The sequence below is a fragment of the Colias eurytheme genome, chromosome 11, assembly GCF_061535395.1.
Source record: "Colias eurytheme isolate Ceu_HAF_F1 chromosome 11, ilColEury1 Martin Lab GWU primary, whole genome shotgun sequence".
NCBI classification, from domain to species: domain Eukaryota; kingdom Metazoa; phylum Arthropoda; class Insecta; order Lepidoptera; family Pieridae; genus Colias; species Colias eurytheme.
This window is the reverse complement of record NC_142990.1, coordinates 12,223,534-12,245,097: the sequence shown is the minus strand read 5'-3', so window position 1 is coordinate 12,245,097 and position 21,564 is coordinate 12,223,534. Positions and strand designations below refer to the sequence as shown.

Here is a 21,564-nt window from a genome sequence, read left to right as displayed (position 1 = left end):
AAACGTATTCCAGAGCCCTACCTCCTCATAATGGAGTATGTGATGTGCGGCAAGCTGCTGACGTACCTGCGCGAGCGGCGCTCCCGCCCCGACCGGTTCAGTGGCGGCGGCTCCGTCACCTCACGGGATCTCACCGTGTTCGCGTACTGTGTGGCCAGGGGGATGGACTATATCGCTTCTAAGGGGGTGAGTTCCGTTTCACCATTTATTAAATATTATATGGATATTGTATAAAAACTCTGTTTTATCTTATATTGCCTAACTCGAACATTTTGTTTGAATGTTCGTTGCTTCTTAACTTAGGTTAATAATTGACTTGTGACGTAACAAAATGGCGCAGTATCGATCGTATTCTTAGTTGAATCGCAAAGTTCATTGATTATACGCTCGATAAAAAACTGCATGGAATTGGCAGAGTTTTGATTCAGACATTTTTTGAATGTCATTTTTAGTTTAGTTTAAAGTACCTTTACTTTTATCGTGAGAGAGATTGCTTGTTCTGATTTTATTATTATTTATACAATTATTTATATGTTACACTAAACTGTTTTGCATTTTGCAGATTGTACACCGTGACCTAGCCGCTCGCAACGTACTCGTCGACCACAACAAGCTATGCAAGATCGCGGACTTCGGCATGTCGCGGTGCGCGGGCGCGGCGGCGCGGGCGGCGCGGGGCGCGCTGCCCGTGCGGTGGATGGCCCCTGAAGCCTTGCTGTATAATGTGTACAGCCATCATTCTGATGTGTGGGCCTTTGGGATACTACTGTGGGAGATTGTTACGCTAGGTAAGTTGGTTAGTGAAGGTGGGAGTGTGATACATGTCGGTATATACCTTTCACATCAGAACTAGCACTACCAAACGGAAAGGTATAATTGGGCGTTTGCTTGGGATGGCGACTAAAGCATTGTAAACTTTAGTAAAAGGTGCATAGACTGTGAGTTGCATTTTTAAGGTGTGGATGATATTTCGTGGCGCTGTGTGCGCTGAAGCACGTTAAATTTTCATTACATGGTACAGTTATAGGATTAATCGTTGCTGTCTTTAAACCAGAATGTTTCATTTTGTATTTATACCTCCCTCCATTCAGTCACTCCCATATTCGTTTCTTAAGTAAAAATATAAATTCTTTCTCAGTTAGAAATTAAAGACTTTTTAACGGATTTTAAACGCGATTTATTCATTATATTATTTTACTGACGTTTCGAACACTTTACAGCGAGCGTGGTCACGGGGAGACTTCTTTCTCAGTCTCAACACAATTCCCAATTCTATAAAATCTAACATACATATAATAATTGTTTCTTCCTTCCAGGCTCAACACCGTACGCAGCGATGTCAGGTCGCGAAGTCCTCACCGCGGTCACAGAGGGCTACCGGCTCGAGCGCCCTCCGCACTGCAAGCCGCAACTCTACCGCGCAATGCATGCCTGTTGGCACGCGGACCCGAACCAACGACCCACGTTTGCACAACTAAAGTCTCAACTAGCAGAACTGCTGGATAATGAACCCGTAGAAGGGAATTACGTGGATCTGGACTCGTTTTACCAAGAGTCGTCCGTGTATAGCGATCCGTCGGCGATTATTAATGATGAAGAGGGGCTGTCGGCGGAGTATGATAGGGAGAGAAGGGTGTTTAGAGAGTAAGTATTGAGATAATTTAATTGTAATTGTATTGATGCTATTTCTTAGAATAAAATGGCACTTGGTAGAGGTTATATTATGTACGTGAGGTATTTATTGACTTTAAAAATATTTATTTATTTTGTTATAATAAAGTACACATAGAGATATACATCATCATACGCATACATAGAGATTTTAATCTTTTTATTCATGTTAATGTTGAACCGATTAGTACAAAACTCCTAAATTAATTTTGTATGAAACCTATTTTTCAATTTAACGATACCTTTTTTTCCCCTTCCAGATTAAAAACGGGCCAAGGAAAGTTCGAGAACAGAGCGTTCAACTTGCGCGATGAAGAAATGCGTAATAAATTCGGTATCGGCACGCCCCGTATGGGCGGCTTCGGCATCCGCGACCTGAACTTCGAGAGAAACTTCTCTGACGGCGAATTCGCCGAACGCAGTTTCACCGACAAAAACTTCGCTGACAGAAACTTCGCCGACAAGAATTTCGCCGACAAAAACTTCGCTGACAGAAATTTCACTGACAAAAACTTTAACGATCCCAATTTTGTTGAGCGTAAAGATGGGAAACTGTCGACCTCCAGTTTTCATAGAGATAGAGAAAGGGAGAATCCTTTAGTAAGCAGGAATAGTTTCAATGGATTTCCCCGGATAAATGCCAATAATCACTTTCAAATGACGCCCGACGGTAGGAACAAAAGAGTCTCCGAGTTTGAATGTGATATTTAAGGACTGAAGTTTGATAGCAAATTGTGTATCGCAAAGTGTTCTTGTATTGATAAAAATTCCGAATTTCTATTGGTAGAAAAGTTTTCGAATTTTATAGCTCGATACAGCGCAGTCTAACGAACTGTTTCTTTATTGATTGAGAAAAAAAGCCTCGATCGAAAGAAATCCTGTTTGATTAATATTGGAACCTGATATTTAACTAGTTTTAAAACTAGATTAAAAAACTACGAGTAAATTATTTGAATTGGACGTTCAATGACTGACTTATTCGTAGGAGCGTGGAATTCATGACACTAGGCTTTAAAATTGATTTCAATTGTATGAAATTTGTGTAAATTGTATTGTAAATAGTTTTATTTATAACAGTATTCTGCTGAGCTGGGTGTAATTGTAAATAATGTTAAGTTTAGTATAGAGCACAGGTTTTCGAAATGTAATATTTACTAAATGCGTGTTATTTTATCACAAGATTTATTGTATGTTGGAATTCTACACATTTTTAACATTTTTCATGAACAAGCTGTGGTGCTAAAATGGCTTGTTTTGTAAGGGCCGATTTTTCAATGCTTGGATAAAATTTATCCGTCCAATAAAGTATTACACGATAATATTAAAATGTCACGTAAACTGTCAAATCCGGGCATTTAGAATACGTTTTTAAAATGGTAGTTTTATATATTACTAGCGGTCCGCCCCGGCTTCGCCCGTGGTACATATGAAAAATAGATTCTCAGACTTACCCGATATGCACAGAAAATTTCATGAGAATCGGTCCACCCGTTTCGGAGGAGTATGCAGACTAACATTGTGACACGAGAATTTTATATATAAGAGATTATTTGACGAATAAGTTTTATCCAAGCATTGAAAAATCGGCCCTTAATGTATTTTAACAATCTATGTATAATCTTATATTGTAAATTTGTGGAATTTATTTTATTTCAAATCTCAGTTCAATATTACTGTCTAGTCTAAAATTTATAGTTATTGGATTGTAAAGATCTGTTTATTTGTATAAGTTTGAAAGATTTATTTTATTGAATAAAGTAATATGAAATGATTATAATCTTTGTTTTTTTCCTATCCTCATGTTACCTATGAAATGTAGAAACTTAAATTTATACTAATACATATATAAGCTGAACAGAACCCTGTTTGTTTGCATAAACGTGTTTATCTCAGGAACTACTTACTGGTCCGATTTAAATAGCCCATGTATCGAGGGTAGGCTCCCTATCACACTGACCAATATAAACGAAGTTTGCCGGTAAAACCGCGGGGCATAGCTAGTTCAAATATAATAATGCATTTACATTTGTAGTAGTGAGTCACACATACAAATTCAATTTCAAATTACATTTATTTGCAAGAATGTAGTTACAAATTATAGATGTTTTAATTACAATATAATATGGCTAATACATTCTACCCGTTGATTGTGTGTGCAAATATTAATGAGAAAACAAATTAATCTAATTAAGAAACAAACGAAATTCAGTTGTATCGAAATGAAGAGATACTTTTTAATCAGATAGGTACACTATTAAAATTTAAAAGAATCTGAGTGCAGTTGTAGAAAGTTGAAACTTACATTAGCTCTTTATACTGATAAATTATAAATTCGATAGTCTGTGTGGCTATAATTCTATTCCTATGTAAGGCTTTCAAGTCTGAAGTACTGTACTGATTTGAGTGAAATTTTTAACAAAATAATGGATTAACTATACATACCATAATTATTTTTAGTCAGCCCCGGGGTTTCAATCCATACTAATATTATAAATGCGAAAGTAACTGTCTGTCTGTCTGTTACTCAATCACGCCTAAACTACTGAACCAATTTGCATAAAATTTGGAATGGAGATATTTTGATACCCGAGAAAGGACATAGGCTACCTTTTATTGCAAAATATGTACCACGGGCGAAGCCGGGGCGGACCTCTAGTAGTATATAAAAGTTTCTTGTAAGCGTAATTATATATCTCAATATTATCCAGTATAGCAAATCGATCGTCTGTAGGTAAGTATCGATGCCTCACTGAAGAGGTATTTGAAATTTAAAGCCCCTTCTATGATCTGTCAGAGCAAATACGCTTAGACTCGTATCTCGAGAGAGCTTAGGGAAGGAGTACTTTAATATATTTCAACGTTATAACATTCATATGTATATAACTAATATGAATTAATTAAACTAAGTATTCTAGAATTTTTCTTTTCTTTGTTTTCCAACTGAACTAGAAAAATTAAAAAATGGATGACGACGTTCCAAAATTTTCACCGGCCGGCAGTGCCGGCGTAAGGGCCACTGACACCCCGGGCGAAAAGATTGTGGCGCCCACTTGAGGGAAGCAATATCAAGTGTTAGGTTAACCAACTTCGGCGCCCCCCAGAATTTATCGCCCTGGGCCATTGCCCCCTCAAGCCAATGGCGAACCCCTAACGCGGCACTGTTCACCGGCTTACATCATTGCTGATTCCTCATAGTCACTACTGAGTATAAAACAAAGTCGCTTTCTCTGTCCCTATCACCCTATGTATGCTTAAATCTTTTAAACTACGCAACGGATTTTGATGCGGTTTTTTTTATAGATAGAGTGATTCAAGAGGAAGGTTTTAGTATATAATTTATTATGTTTTAGTCAAAGCGGGCGAAGCCGCGGGCGGAAAACTACTTAATAATAAAAAGAAGTTATAAAACTTCTTAAAAGCTCTAGAAAACTAGGAAGTTCCCTTCTGCTTTTTATGAAAAGTGCTGTCTCATTTCCTGGTACTAAAGCGATAGTATAAAACTACAAAGCTACACCACAATTGTTATTTAAAATTAAGGAAATGTTCTTGTGGTTAAAACACTTACTATCTTTGGAATTGCGGTATAGTTCCTTATTTTCAAATACAGGGTGAATAATACATTTATCTTCCTATGGAATCTATATATATAAAACTCAAAGGTGACTGATATAGTGATCTATCAACGCACAGCCCAAACCACTGGACGTATCGGGCTGAAATTTGGCATGCAGGTAGATGTCATAACGTAGGCGTCCCCTAAGAAAGGATTTTAGAAAATTCATCCCCTAAAGGGGTAAAATAGGGGATAGAAGTTTGTATGAAACTTTTTATTCCTTGAATGTATTTGCATGAAATTTAGCACACATATAGAGGGTAACTTGGATAATCACATAGGATAGGTTTTATCCCGGAAATCCCACGGGAACGGGAACTATGCGGGTTTTTCTTTGAGAACGCGGGCGAAGCCGCGGGCGGAAAGCTAGTAAAATATAACGATCAAATGGCCTCATGGTAAACTATCACTCATTAATAATAAGGCATAGCGGTAATGCCATGCGAGAAATTTATAAATATAGAAATGATTCCTAAGGCTTTATTATTGAAAAATGCGAATATGATATCTTACAGCGTATTATTATTTAATATATTTTAACAACATACAATTGGGTAAACACATGCAATTGTTACCCAACGTGAATATGTATATCCATCACCATGTATGAATATAGAAATGATTTCTCCTGCGAAAAAATAATAAAAATAGTCTTCAGTTCTGCTACGTCTTTACTACCGAAAATCAGATAGTATATTTCATTATATTTCACTTTAATTCATTTTTAATAAAAGAGTAAAGTTATTTTTTATAATCAATAATATAATATTGAAAATTAATCCAAGCTCTACATCACTACATAGTATAAAACAAAGTCCCTTTCTCTGGCCCTATGTCCCTTTGTATGCTTAAATCTTTAAAACTACGCAACGGATTTTGATGCGGTTTTTTTTAATAGATAGAGTGATTCAAGAGGAAGGTTTTAGTATATAATTTGTTAGGTTTTAGACAAAGCGGGCGAAGCCGCAGGCGGTAAGCTAGTATACTACCTATAATTTGAATTTTGAAGCAAATCATAGAGTAACCTAATTTTTCATTGTATTAAAGTAAAACTCCATAAATAAGATATTTTAATGCACCATGTATAAAATGTATAGGTACAATTTATATTGTAAATGAAACGATTGGATTTAATAAATATGTAAAAGATAACAAAGAAGATAAAATGTGGTTATGAAAATTGGTAAACGTTGTTGGCGTAACATTTACTTATAGGAAATTCAATACAGTTCGTTGAAAACAATAGTAATTCATACTTGAATCTGGGATTTGTTATAAAAACTTATATTAAAGTTTTCTCTAAATCCACTTTAAAAATATAGACGCACTGTGAAAGCTATCAAGCTCCATGTAATATTTCATATTACACAATTAGCACATCTAAAATAATGATAATTAAGAGCAATTAACACTTAATGTTCACGTGCTTCAAAATTTGCTCTTAATTAAAACTACATATAACAATTTGGCAACAATTTGTTTATATCCACTTTCGTGACGCGACGTTATGAAGTGTGAAAGCATATCATAATTTTGCTATCATTCCCCCCTCTACAATACCAAACAGGCTTTATCATCCAAATAATAAGGTCAAAAATGCAACAAAAACTATTAAGCAAATGAAAATCTGATGAACAATGTCCAATTATTGTTTACGTAATTTTCTTTAGATGTATGGCCGCAGATTTGCAGGTCATAATTCTGACCCTACATAGGAGAAAGTCGCAAGATCCGGCCATACCATGTTATGTTCAGTATATGATAGTCACTCGTCGCTGAGTCCTACGCGTGTGCGCACAATGTGTAGTGATCTTTAAGAAAAAATGTTGCTCGTTAACATTGTTTTGATTTTCGCGCTCGTGAGAGCTCAGGAGCTAGACGACTTTGAATTCTATGATCCTGAAGAAATGATGATAGCGCAGGAATCGAGACATTATGAGACGATAGTGAAACCGCCAGTTAAAATAGTTAAGCCTCGTGGAGTAACCAATTCCCATAGACCGCAGTATAATATTGATTCTATAGAAGTTGACGATGATTTAGTTAATATGAGGAAGGAAAAGGAAGGCATGATACGGGACGCTGTGTTACGGGCTTTGGAAAAGAGGAATAATATGGGAAAGTTTGCGCAAATACTGCCAATAATTCGTGCGATGTCGGGGAACCAGAGGGTGGCTTTGGCGTCTCTGGTCGCTAGCCAAGTTACCAATCCACACGGGAAACAATATTTGAATATTAATCAGGTTAGTTAATACTTTGAATATAGAGGTAGATATAACAATTGTTAAATTTAATTATGTAGCGGATGAAATTACCGTTAGATGAAAAAAAATTATAGCGCTTTAGTAAAAATCCTCTATAGTATACAAATGAATTTGAGGTAAAAAATTAATACTACATACTTAATATCATGAAAATTTGAAGTGGCTAGTTAAAAAGTTGGCGGGCAATTAATATTGGCGGGAAAACTTACAAGCTCACCGTACAATATTTAAAACCATAGATATATGAAGTTGAATGTAATTATGACTTGTTACCTAGTGACGGGTTTATTTATTTTTTAGTGAAGATTAAAAAAATATAATAAAAATATAGAAAAATAAATATTTACCACCTCGTTCCGATGGGGAATTAGTTAAAATAATTAGCAGTACAGTTTTATTACAATATCACAACTGTAAGAAAAAATTATTTACTTAGCTAGTTCGCACTCTTATAATAATTAAAATTCGCCTCGTGTGGTTTCAAAAATTGAAAAAATAATATATTTACAGTGAAAACCGGTGCAATAGTTCTGAGTTTATCGTGAACAAGTAGATGCTGCAGCTAGAACTTTTTTCATAATTTAGATAAAATCCCAGTAATGTAATAATAAAAATCGATAAAAGATAATTTAATTAAAAATAGCCATGACCACTTTCGATAGGCAAGCAATTATAGGCATATTTGTTTATAAATACGTCTCATCTGGTAATCAGATCGGTGAAGGACGATCTCCCACGGGCTACTATTAATGCCAAAATGACATTAACAAAAATACCAAAACATAACAGAACAAAATAATTTAGTACTTTCAAATGTCGTGTGTTATTGATTCGAAAGCTGTTACGCAATGTAATACAGATTATATACATAATTGTTAAATTTGACAGTTTATCATATTGCAAGAGACTGTGAAATTAGGATTTTAATCATTATTTGTCTACTGTTAGATACGTATAAAGAAATAGTAGCTTGTTGCACGCGATTTTGCTGGCATGTAGCTTCTAAATTGACGCAATTTTAAACAAACTATACTTAAGACTTTTTAACCTACTCTTAAGATAGGATTACATTACATATTTAAATTTTATTTAATATATATATTTTGCTCCCACTGCTGACACAAAGTTGTCTTTAGAGGGTTTAGGACATAAACTAGTACGCTGGCCAAGTGCGGGTTGGCAGATAACATGTTGTCGAACTTTTGCTTCTTGGACATGGTTCCACGATATTTTTCTTCACCAATTGTTGCAATGGTGAAGACAATTTGTGATCAGCTAAATCAAAAAAAATACAATTTTATTATTAAAATCTACGTATCTAATGTTGTAGAAACTCGTGAGATATTATTGTTTATTTTTGCTTGGTTGTTTATAAAAATGGCAAAAATATCAGCTGAAGAGTCTGTGTTTATTATAACAATACATATTGTTTTAATTTCAAATATGTTTCAAACATAGTTACACACTATAATTTTTATTCATTGTTGATTGCTGTTATTGAATCAAATATTAAAGACATCAGAAAATATTTAAGACAATTAATATTTAAGAAAGAACAAACAAACAATAAGATTTAAATAGCATTGCATCGCTTTCCATTAGTAGAAAAAGTGATTAGTCATCATCCTATAGTATAAACAAACATACAAAATAGAAATAGATTTTACATAGAAAAGTTCTGCGTCATTACAGTAGAAACTAGAAAGTTCTCAAAATTTAACAAGGATGATTGACTTACTCCTCCCCTTATTTATTCCTCCTTTAAATATATTTGAAAATACTTATAAAAATATTACGAATAATTAATTAACATGACCGGCCATTAGAAATTTCAATATCTTTGTTAAGAAAGAGGTGATATTTCGTAATGCATTTTGTTCTCATAATTCGTTGCGATCAGATTGAAACTAGGTAAATGCGAATATTAAAATAGTTAGAGATATATTTTACAATATGATAACGATAAATCTTTACGTAACAATGATTTTTGTTGACAATTGATCAGTGAGGTCCAGTAAGAAACTCTCATTAATACCTAAGGGCCTATGAGAGATTCCCGGTCTTGCAGGAATAAGGTAGCTAAAATTAAAATAAATCGAATATATCAAAAAACACACAAATCGTCATGTTTAATACCTTTGTAGATAAATTGAATGATTATCTCAACTATTTGCTCTTATAAAACTAGACTAAGCCGAACTTTTACAAAGTGAGCTAATTTCCAACAAAAAGTATCCATTATGTTCAGTGAACGAACAAAAAATACCAATCCGATTTGCGACACGACACGATTAGAAAATTCCTTCCCACAGATACGTTTTTACACTTTCAACTCTGTTGCAATTATGAATTATGTATGTGAAAACAAATAATTTTCCTTTTAATTATTGTGGCAGATTGTTTAGTAAAAGTTGGAAAGAAATTACGATCACGTACCTACGTATGAATTATATTATGTGAGATATAATATGTGCACTCATGAGATTGCAATTTTTGTGTGCAATTTTTATGGCACAGTAAGGCAATGCATAGACATGATAGAAACTTACATTTATCTGGTGATATTCACAAGAAAAATTAATAAGAATAAACTGAAGGTTTGAATTATATCTATCAGTTTAAAGTGGGTCATAATCGAATCGGTTACATACAAACAAAAACAGCGTGTTTATATTGAGTACCTACTTTTAAAACTACTATTAGGTACTTTAAAACCTACAAAACTACGCTTTTATAAATAAAAGTATTAAATATGAAGCATTCTGATTCTAGTGAAAATATAAAATACATGAACCTCGCGATTTTATTTCATCGTCATCACATCAAACATGTTTCTTCTCATAGAGTAAATCATCTATTCATATTATGCAAAGGTATTAGGTATATCATATACTACAAAAGGCTAAAATATAGATAATACACCACATAATAAGTAATATACAGGAAATATTGAAAACAGCAGAAACGCTGTAAGCATTTATCTCTCTCGCTTACTGCAATTATGTATTCTGTTACATGAGCAAGTAGGTCAATAACCTCAAAGATGCGTGCTATCTTGGCTTCGATCGGAAATAGTGATATAAAATTAAATTTGTTGATATAGTAGTCGAGAATGAAAAGAAATAAGCAATGATTGAAGTGAAACTTCTTTATCGGGGTTGGAAAAAAAAATTGTGTAACATATTTTCGTTACGCGTGACATTTTTCCGTTACGCGCCATCTTGTTCGTATCCCTACCACGCGTGATTCGACGTATTTCTGTCAAGTTGCATATAGTAAATTATTTTTTGAAAAATAAGGTTTTAAAGAAGTTTCACTTCTTACGTGTGTACACTAGTTCACGCACACATTTTTTACATAGAACCTTACAAGCTACTTTTAGGTAAATTGTTGTATTAATGATGAGGTAAAATATAACACTTCTTAAGGGCTTGGTCTAGTAGTGCAAACAAATGCATCCTGTCATCCTATATGTAAATAATACAAATGTACTAAGGGAAAGTTGCTCCACTTAATTTTTAAAAATTAAATCATTCGTATAATTTAATATTCGTAATAAGTACCAAAAATGACAATTTGAAACAATTTTCGTGAAAATTACACCGGGTGATTTTTTTATCAGTACACAAAATTTGCGAATACTTTCTATTGATATCTTCAACTTCATGTTTATATAACTGATCAACTTTTACAAAGAAATTTGGACGAAATATAAAAAAAAATAAGCTTTCCATACAAAATGCATAACTCTATACATTTTTTTCGACCTAAGTTTCTTAGTGAAAGTTGTTCAGTTTAACTAATAAAACGGATAAACAAATTTTGTATATAATAAAAAAAATGTAATGTTTGTGTTAAAAAATTATAAAATAGAAAAATACGCAAATGAAAACAAAAGATATTTATTTCTGACTAGCTTCCGCCCGCGACTCCGTCCGCGCGGATGTCAGTCTTCGCGTCTTCTACAGATTTATTATATTATGTATAATATATAGATTTATATTGATAAACCTAATAAATCTTTTGCTAGCATTCTGATGCTTTATCGGTTGCACTGGATTTATCTCTTTTTTTTCAATCGCTTGAATGATATAGGATGGGTCCTTGATGGGCATCGAATGCTGAAGTCTCGAATCAATCAATTCTGACAGTAGGCAATTTATATAAAATCTTGATAATGGTCCATCATTTTATTTTGCCTAAACGTTACATACTTTTTTATATATTCTATTTTTAACGAATGATTCACTCCAGTCCAAACAGCAAATAAGCAGACTTCTGCTTCTGCAACGTTTAGTTGTCCCTGAATTTGGAAAAAATAGTCATGATTCTTATCTATGAAAAAAGTGTTATTTTTTGCATTGTATTTCAAATATTAAATTTTTTATTTTTAACTGCATCTACCGCATTCATGTCTTTTGCCGGAATTAGACATTTAACTTCTACTAGTCCCATTTTCCCTTTTTGATATGGGAGTGTATAAAGTAAATTTTTTAGATATTTCTCGTTATACTTTTAAAAAGTTATTATTGTCATTTTGCTCATTAGGTAAAGTAATTTCGATATCAGTTTTAAGTTTTTTGATACCTGCAATAATAACGTCATAATCGCCTGCACATACTTATCGATTACACCCTGTATACAATCCACCATCCACATTCATAATGTTTTCCTGTCCTCCTCTCCTTTACGCTGTTCACCTATACATTTTAAATGAGTAAATCTGCTACCACTGAAGGATGTTTCATTGTGATCAGCATATTTTCACCACTGTTGTTGATTATTTGTTTTTCATTTTTAATCAGCAATTGGGAATCATCAGTTTTGTTTTTTGCAGATTGGTGATGTACCCTAACAATACGTCGAAAAGGGAAAGCATCAACGAATTATCGTTTTCGTCCTCTTTTTTTATTCTTCGCGTCTCTGTTACTTCTGTTTGTTTAGTTTTCAACACCCACTGAATTTTCTATGTTATTGTGATCTTCCATTACATCTGAGTTTTGATGATGTGATGATAATCCATTCGTTTTAATATTGGTACTTAGAGTTGGTAGACTAAACTAGAAATGGCGGACTAAATTTGTCAGCGCGTCTGTAAGATCAGAATATAAAACCAACATCCTGTATTTAAGTTACAAAATTAATAATCAAACAACATGCCGCTACGTTGAAAATGACTAGAAGAAAAAATTAAAACACCTCGGATCAATTTTGGAGTAAACAAATCATTTTCTCCGTATGGGGATTTCCCCGGATGAACTTGGGAAGTTCAAGTTCTCAATACAAGTTTATATTATATTTCGTATTTCTCAAACGAAAAATAAATATTTTTGGAACTTCAAAAAAATTATATTATAAGAAAATTTATGAGCTTACTTTAGTTTTAAAGAAATATACATCCCTTTACTGACACCCCGTAAAATAAAGAAATTGTTGCCAATCACCTTTGCAATCTATTTCTAACTTTATGTTCGAAGATAATTTTTTTTCTAGTAGTTACACGCGTATTTTTTTCGTTTATTTTCCATATCGAAATCAAATGTTTAAAAATACGAATATTTGCACAAAACTAAGATAAAAATAATCAATTAACAAAAATATTAAATTTAATGAAGTAGAGCAACTTTCACTTCGGTATGAAGGAAAATCGAGCGTAGAGCACACGTCAGAACGCTCCGGCCCAAGGAGCGCGACTAAAGAAATTCGCTAGGATTTTTCCTAATTATTTTAAATATTTTTTTAATATTTAAAGAATTATCAAAATTCAAAAAAAAAAAATTTTTAAGGATTAATACTCATTGGTCTTCAACCAACTCGAATAAATTAATGGAAAAAATAACTTTTAGCAGTATTTATCAATAGATTTTGTAAGGCAAAAAATGGGAAATTTAATGAATTTATAACGTTCTAATTAAGAAAATCATAAGTTTTTCGCAAATTGTATTCAGCAGTTTTTAATAACGACTATATAAGGATAATAATGCGCTGATCAGATTGTGTAAATTGTAATCGGTTGCAACGTAGTGAGTGCACAAACTTAGCTCGAAATGTCTTTGGGGGAAAGAGACTTATCTTGAAGGCCTGATTAAGGTAACATAAAGTAACTTTACAAATGTGAAAAAATTCACGCGCATTGCGTATATAACACTAATTGATAAACAAGAAAAAAAAATTCAGTTTATCATTTCATTAGCCGGGAAAAAATTGTCAAATAACTTGTTGAAAACGCAATTTTGCTAGACTGCAGCCTTAAGATGAGATGCTCTACAAAGAGATTGTTTGCGTTATTCTTGTATGCGGTCCGTATGGCATTTCATTGTAGGATCTATAGATATGGTATATTATACTCACAGTATGTTTGATATTTTGCTACAAAATGCAAGAACAGTTTCAGAAATAGGTGATGATGATCATTTTGAAACTCGATTCAAAGTTCAAAGACAGCATCCGTGATGATAAAGTTACATAGTTACGTCGATGATAATATTAATCAATAAGTAAAAATAGCAAGAACTTTCAATGGTGAAGGTAACCTTTAAATGGGCTTCCTCGATAAATGGGCTATCTAACACCGAAATAATTCAAATCGGACTAGTAGTTCCTGAGATTAGCGCGTTCAAACAAACAACTTCAGCTTTATAATATTAGTATATAGAACAAGAACTGCAAGAACGGTCAATGCTGAAGAATGTAACCTTTATTTATTCCATCTAGTTGAGATGAGTTTCCGAGTATCTGACATATAAATATTAATACCGGTGGATTCTTGGCCGCCGTTCGACTATATCGGCCCACATACATCGGCTGTTACAGAGAATATAGTTGCTATTTACATGTGTTTTACCCTTATTTGCATTCAATATAATAGCCTATAGCCTTCCTCGATAAATGGGCTATCCAACACCGAAAGAATTTTTCAAATCGGACCAGCAGTTCTCGAGATTATCGCGTTCAAACAAACAAACAAACTTTACAAATATTAGTATAGATACAGCTCAAACGGTCCGGTCTATTTCTTGACAATATGAGTGAAAATGTTACAAAAAACGGCCCAGTTCCGATACACTTCCTATAGCTAGAAGCTAATTTAATTGAGAACAATACTGTGATGAAATGGAAGTTATCACAATCAAGTAAAACTGCATTTGTCACAAATGTATTGAATGTGAAACTATTGTGAGAGACTCGTGAGTTTCATGAGCATTGGTGTATTTTTCATTGTTATTGAACTGTTAATATTATAGGAATATGCTTCTTAATAACAATCATATAAATTAGTACAATAATTATAGTATTATATTTTTATTTATTTGTGGTAGTAGGTAGATTGTCCGTGTGAATAAAATCGTTTGGGCATAAGTTTTAGAAAAGACAAAAAGTAAAATTCTAAACATGTCGAATTACCTAAAAAAAAGTATATCATAATATTTTTTTATTTTAAAATTGAAAAGACACACATTTAAAGCAATTTCAACAGAACTATATAATAAAAAGAGTCTAGTGAAAGTTAGTTTATGTTAATTCTATAATATTTAATAACACGTTTGCAAATATAAAACGGAGAATAAAGATAAAAAAAAATAGACAAAATTCCATTTCTAACAGCATCTGAATTACAACAATTATTTTATAACTTTTAATTCTTATTAAATCAGTTTATTTCCACTATTCTATAGATATAGCTTGCTGATTACGAATTTTCCTGTAAAATTTTTCATGACGATATACATCAATACTAAATGGATATTGGATGATTACTTGTTAAATAAATCAACCCAGATTTACTATATATATATTTTCATTTACTATATAGTTTTCTATCAATTTTTTTGCAGATAGTGCTTGATGATTCCTATTTTAGAAAAAGTTTTTATAAAAATTACACTTAATTTTCTTGCCAGCTCTTCTCTGTAGAAGTTTCTATTCAAGCGGTTGCTTTCCAAAATTTAAATTAAGTATTTTCAATTTTATGTCTAAAAAGCGTTTGCCTTGTACCCGATTGATAAATAATTGAATTTGATTTTGAACATTCATCTCAAGTAACAAAAATACACCCAAAAGTTCTAATCTTCCCAAAAACCAATGACGTTTTTTTATCAATTTTCACAGTATAATCATTATGTCACAGAAACAAAGAACAATGACTACGAACACCTCCAGAAGCCAAGATTTTTAACGATACATCTTATACTTGAACTCTTTGACCTTAAGGTCTACAATTGCTATTCTAAAGTCTAAGATTACGTCTCACAAACTTACCTGATTCTCAGGACCGTGAATATTAAGATAACATTAGCATAGACAATACAGATCTGATTATATCTAACCACTGTTCATAGTAATTTGTAGATAGAATAACAAATTGGATAATAGAGACACTCTATATACGCAGTCTTATTGTTAATGTTTCGTTAAGTGTATCTTATCTTTAGAATAAAAATGATTTATATGTAGGTATTATGCGTTATTTCGTTCTAGATATTTATTATTACTTCAAATTTCCTTATTGACTTTCCTTTCCTTAGGGAAAGTAATAGATTTATACAAATTAATGCTAATGCCATTGCTAAAGCCTATCAAATTTCTACGAAAATAAGGAATTTTACCGTAACAAAGCTTAGAGTGAAACATTGCCAAAGTTTTCTTCCTTCTGCACCAAACCAACTAACTGAGTATGATTATGATCTATTACATTCTCTTCATATAAAAATTTACATTCTTCATAATTCCTTGTCACTTTACTTTAACATACCATTTAATAACCCACAATATTACAGGTGAGATCACTACTCAACAACAACTCAACAGCCGACCTCATGCTACCAATATTACTGGACACAGCAAACCTATTCAGAAAAGCACTACGTTCTGGCAAACAACCACGTGACATAAGATTCCCGAGACAACAGTTTCAAAGACGATCTTACACAGAAGACACATTTGAAGACGAACCATTTGATATTGGCGTACAAGATCAAACCAGACTAGATCCTATATCAAATGCACAAGAACAGAAACATGAACCAAAAACAGAATCAGCTACACTTAAACCAGACAAATTCAAAATGCCACCAAGAAATTTACTCACTAAACTTAATAATACAGATATTAAAGTTCACAATAAAACAGATGTTGGTGTTGATAATGTAAGTAGGTATAGTAGATTGACTATAAAATATGATAATCGTGGATATTTAAACTTACCCATATTTTGCTGTAGAATGGGTATGATACTAATTACTATTGTAAACATACTACAATTCATAATTATTTTACATTGTCAACATTTAATTTAGAACGTTTATCCGTTTCATTGGTAAGTTATCACTTATCATACAGCCTGAGGATGTCGAAAACGATTCAAGTTTATTTATTTCTGGAAGTGTCCTTAAAACTTTTTTATTATTGAATCGTCCATACTGAAAACTTCTAAGACATCACGATATTAAACTACAACGTATACAATAATAAAATATTTCAAATACATTTCCAGAGAAATGTATCCAGACAATCAACAGATTCTTCGAAGTCCAAACTGGAATCATCAACAAGAAACTACGATAATGGGACCTTAGACCTGATAACAGATGCCACAAACCAAACTATATCACAAGACCTGCCAGTTGCTGAAAAACTACGCTCTTTGAATAGATATATTGATAGAAAAGGTAAATTAGCAGTAGTTATATTAAACATATCTGGAAAAGAAGCCTCTGTATTTGAGAACGTGGTTAAAAATTCATGTATGCATTATGCGAAAAATTATGTTAAAATATGTAATTAGGGCATTCAAATGAAATTCTTTCTGTATTATAACTAGCCAAAACGATCTCGTCCATGTCACGTGAAATATTTTATGGGGTAACATAAATTAGTTTCCAAAATATTTACGCAGAAAGTATTTGTATAAAATCACATACTGATCAGTGAAAAATTCGTTAAAATTGGTTCAGACGCTGTACACAAATAATTCATTTAGCCATAACATAATTTAATGACAATATCCTTACGACTGCATGTACATCTAACCTTCAAGCAATACTTAAAATAATTCATCTATACACCATAACCCATATAGATATATTTGTCATCGATTCGCGGATATAACCCCATATCTATAATCTTTATTCTCTCATTCCAGGAAACCTAATCCGTCGTGGTACCTACCCTCCAAAGCCGCCACAGCGTCGAACCACAGCCGAACCTACTATAGGCCCCATCACCAGACGAAGACCAATACCAGCCAGGAAGCTACCAGTGCCTAATGAGCATGCGCAATGCGAGCTATTTACTAATACATTGTGTCTGCATAGTGAGGATTATCCAACGTAAGTTAGAGAAGAGAACGAAATGAAAATATAGTACCATAAAAGGGAATTTTAAATGTATTTATGCTGTTTGGCGATGGAATGTCTCGAATGTATTAAGTTGTTTTCGATCTTGAACCCAAATAGCGAATAAAAAAATAACGTTTTACTCAATAGTTTCATAGTTGGGGTATTATTATACTCTACAATACTATCTATGGTTTATTTATTTATATATTTTATAAATACATAGTTACTTTATTGCACTTAAAGATAAAAAAATACAAATACTTAAAGTTAGCTAACACTAAGTACAATTGGCGGTCTTATCGCTTAGAGCGATTTCCTCCAGACAACCTTTGGTACAATAGAGGAATAAATACATAAATGAGTAGTGCTATCGATAACTATTATGAAACATACACATACATATTTATAATGTAATATAAACTAAATAACTTCAATAAACACAAATCGACAATAGTGCTAAATCCATACACAATGAGAACTAAGAACTAAGATCCCATTCCATCCCATGGCTATACTAAGATGATAAAACAAAAAAGCGAGAGGTCAACGGTTGCGTAAGTAGAGCGGAGCAATGAAAGCAAAAGTAAATAAAAGGGAAAGAGTTACTAGCGCCAGGTATTAGCGAAAGTGGCTTTACTCGTTTAAGCAAATACGCTTCCGAAACAGCAGAATTTTAAAACGATGATACTTAGAGCTAGCGCGCAAGAGCAATTTTTGTCTCCGCAACTATTTTGTCTCTCCCATAAACTCTATGGGATAATAAAAAAGTCTCTCGGGAGTTGCGTCGCTACGTGCGCGCACTTTCTTATTAGCCCATAGAGTTGATGGGAGAGACAAAATAGTTGCGGAGACAAAAGTTGCTCTTGCGCGCTAGCCCTTAGTTTTGTTTAGTAGAATGTATAGGGAGGAATTTTTAATAGCATAGGCTACATGTTTATGTTTTTTTTTTGGAAATTTGCTCTAAAGTCACTTCACTATTATATTATAATATTTTGTACCCAATTATTATTTCCAGAGACGCAATAATGCAATCAATAAGACGGAACAAAGCGGCTGGCGCGTTACTAGCTGACTTCAAGGAACCGGGCGAGGGTGCGGTGGACGGCATCACAGCTGCACAAGAAGCGAAATATACAGCTGATCATTACTTGGTCTCTAATCGGTTAGTATCTCACTGCACAATAAGGCTAGAATAATTTATGTCAAAATAAAATATATCTACTTTTTTAATGCTAAAGTATTAATTTGTTAAAATATTTTCTCCAAAATAGTTGTTCTCATTTTATAAGTGATTTATAATCGGATCTTATTCGCCGCTTATGTATTTATTTATTAGACACACATTACAGTCAGTAACAAATACAAAATAAATCATCAGATCATAAATAAAGTTATTATACAGAGGCCATAATCCACCTTTAATCCACCATGCTGGCCAAGTCCGGGTTGGCAGATGTCACATATCGTCGAACTTTTGATTCTTCTAATGTTGGTTTCGAGCAGCGGTGATGTTATTACATGAACAGATAAATCACTTTATTACCTGGTCTCGAACCCCCAACTTATTGATTTGAAGTTCGAGGTCCTCGCCAGTGAGCCTCCTCTGTTATATCATTAAAAATTTGTTCCAAATTTCAGTCGCGGCGACACAGCAAACAGAGACTTCGCGGGCGCTGGGGAAGCTGGGTTCATGTGTCCCAGTACAGTGAAGTACGCACGACCACAGCGCGCGAGAGCAACGTCAGGACAGTGGAAGTATATCGTGAACACGGGGGAGCACACGCAGACTTTACGGCTGGAGAAATGCTTGTAAGGATTAGATTATTTTAAAATAATATGTCCTGATACTATTTACTATTTTTCGACAATCATTAAAATAAACAGTTAAATTCTTGCTAATATTATATACTCGAAGGTTAAAATTTTTTTTATTTTGCGTATTCAAATATTTTCCTCAAAATATATTCTTATGATGAAATTAAGTCTTAGCTTAAGCTATGTCAGCTATTATCATAATATAATATACAGTATCACTTTGTAACAACAAAATAAGATAAGTAATCGTATTTAATTAATAAAACTTACTTAATCTAATTGCTGTATGATTTTGTTTTTCAGGAAACCAAAGGAGCCTTGTACATACTTAACTGACAATTTTAAATCCAAATGCGTCCAAGTTTATAATTATCACCGACTTTTGACGTGGGATCAGCAGAATGGATTGCACATGGATATTTTTAAGGTAAGTCCTTACTCTTACATTGAAATTATTATCTTAATTATTTTACGATTTAATAATATCATAATATTATTTATCAGGTCCCAACATGTTGCTCATGCCACATCGAAGGCTACAGCGTATCATTCCCACCGGTGGGCCAGAGAGTCCACGAAACATCTTCTGAACATTTTCCCGGTGAAGACTTATCTTCTGAACAGGGTAACGGAGCTTATGAAGATGTCCAACAAAGCGTACATCGACCTTCCCTCAATAAATCACCTGGCTTTGGCTTCAGCAAACCAACAGAATCCTTTACTTCTTATGGTGACACCCAAAATGATCATAGAGGATCATCGTTTTCAAGCTCTAAAGTAAATATCGATGACCTTAACAATATACAAACAGGTCCTAAAGATTCATACGGCAATTCGTACTACGATACATTTAATCAGGCTAGTTCCATTAGATCTGTTAAAAGGCCAGTACCAAGAAATCCTGCTGGTCTGGGAAATCCTCCTAGTTTATTAGCTTCGGATTCAGCAACATTACCTAGCTACTTGGAACCACCTACACCATCAGCTCCTTCATCATCGTTTTCGTTTTCAAAGGATTCAGTAAATAAATATAAAATTAATGATCAGTATAAGCGGACACCGGTGCGACCAAACCGCAGGCCTATAAGGAAAAAGATTTCGGCTGTACCAGATGATCTAATGTCTTCTGGGACATCAGCGGTAGGAGCGTATCAGACTGATACCTTTGATACTATTGAAGAGATGGATGATGAGCTTGAAGAACCTAATGTTGCTCCAATCAGTCACCCTGTGCCAAGGCCAACGATAGCAACAAAGTTGCATTCTGTAACAGAAAATAAGTTTAGTCACAACCGCGAAACAAATATTAAAACGTCTGGAGACGATAATGGTAAAAAAATAAATTACAATTACCACCCTATTATAGATTTCTTTGGCGATGAAGAAAAAGAAGAAAACGAATCCATAGATAGAGAAGATAATTTAGATTCTTACTCAACTTCTTTAGAATCGGAATGGAAACCAATTAATCACACTCCTATAGATAGGAGGAAGCATTAAAATATAATATTTAGTTAAGGAATTAGATTAAATGACATCTAATTTTATAAGAAACTCGATTAAAAATACCATAAGCTTTACTTAGTCGTAATATTTACAAACTTACTTCATGATTTCATGAACGAAACCAAATTTTGTAACTATGTGTACATAGTTAATATTATTATTTATTTAATTTATAATTAATTATTTATTTTCTAGATAAGATTTTAATAGTTTTCCTTTATGTTAAGGACTATACTTGTAATCATGAAAACTTGCCAGTGGAATAGGATATTTATGGTCTAAATTATTTTATTACAAAATATGTAATTGCTATGAGGTGTTTTATTTTTTGTATAGATCATGACGTTCTTATATAAGT

General features: G+C 33.2%; 2 protein-coding genes across 3 annotated transcripts in view; both read left to right on the top strand.

Annotated features, from left to right (window-relative positions):
• The window catches only part of LOC149904927 (uncharacterized), a 140,752-nt gene extending 137,669 nt beyond the window's left edge, over nucleotides 1–3,083 (top strand). Inside the window, exons 5-8 of the mRNA XM_090107432.1 lie at nucleotides 14–186; nucleotides 563–788; nucleotides 1,317–1,644; nucleotides 1,932–3,083. Of these exons, the coding sequence (XP_089963558.1) occupies nucleotides 14–186; nucleotides 563–788; nucleotides 1,317–1,644; nucleotides 1,932–2,382 (1,178 nt within the window). The 3' untranslated portion in view covers nucleotides 2,383–3,083. The remainder of the gene's footprint in view (nucleotides 1–13; nucleotides 187–562; nucleotides 789–1,316; nucleotides 1,645–1,931) is intronic.
• A 3,960-nt stretch (nucleotides 3,084–7,043) lies between these two features.
• Nucleotides 7,044–21,448, top strand: NT1 (Neurotrophin 1). 2 transcript variants are annotated; one of them, XM_090107464.1, is made up of 8 exons: nucleotides 7,044–7,527; nucleotides 16,326–16,694; nucleotides 17,042–17,216; nucleotides 17,690–17,876; nucleotides 18,901–19,047; nucleotides 19,524–19,694; nucleotides 20,004–20,127; nucleotides 20,205–21,448. In XM_090107464.1, exons 1-8 carry the CDS (start codon nucleotides 7,108–7,110, stop codon nucleotides 21,198–21,200), a joined length of 2,589 nt encoding a protein of 862 aa, XP_089963590.1. In that variant the 5' UTR covers nucleotides 7,044–7,107; the 3' UTR covers nucleotides 21,201–21,448. The 2 variants fall into 2 exon arrangements, with proteins under 2 accessions (XP_089963590.1, XP_089963591.1); XM_090107465.1 differs by lacking the exon at nucleotides 16,326–16,694.
• Nucleotides 21,449–21,564: the final 116 nt, after the last annotated feature.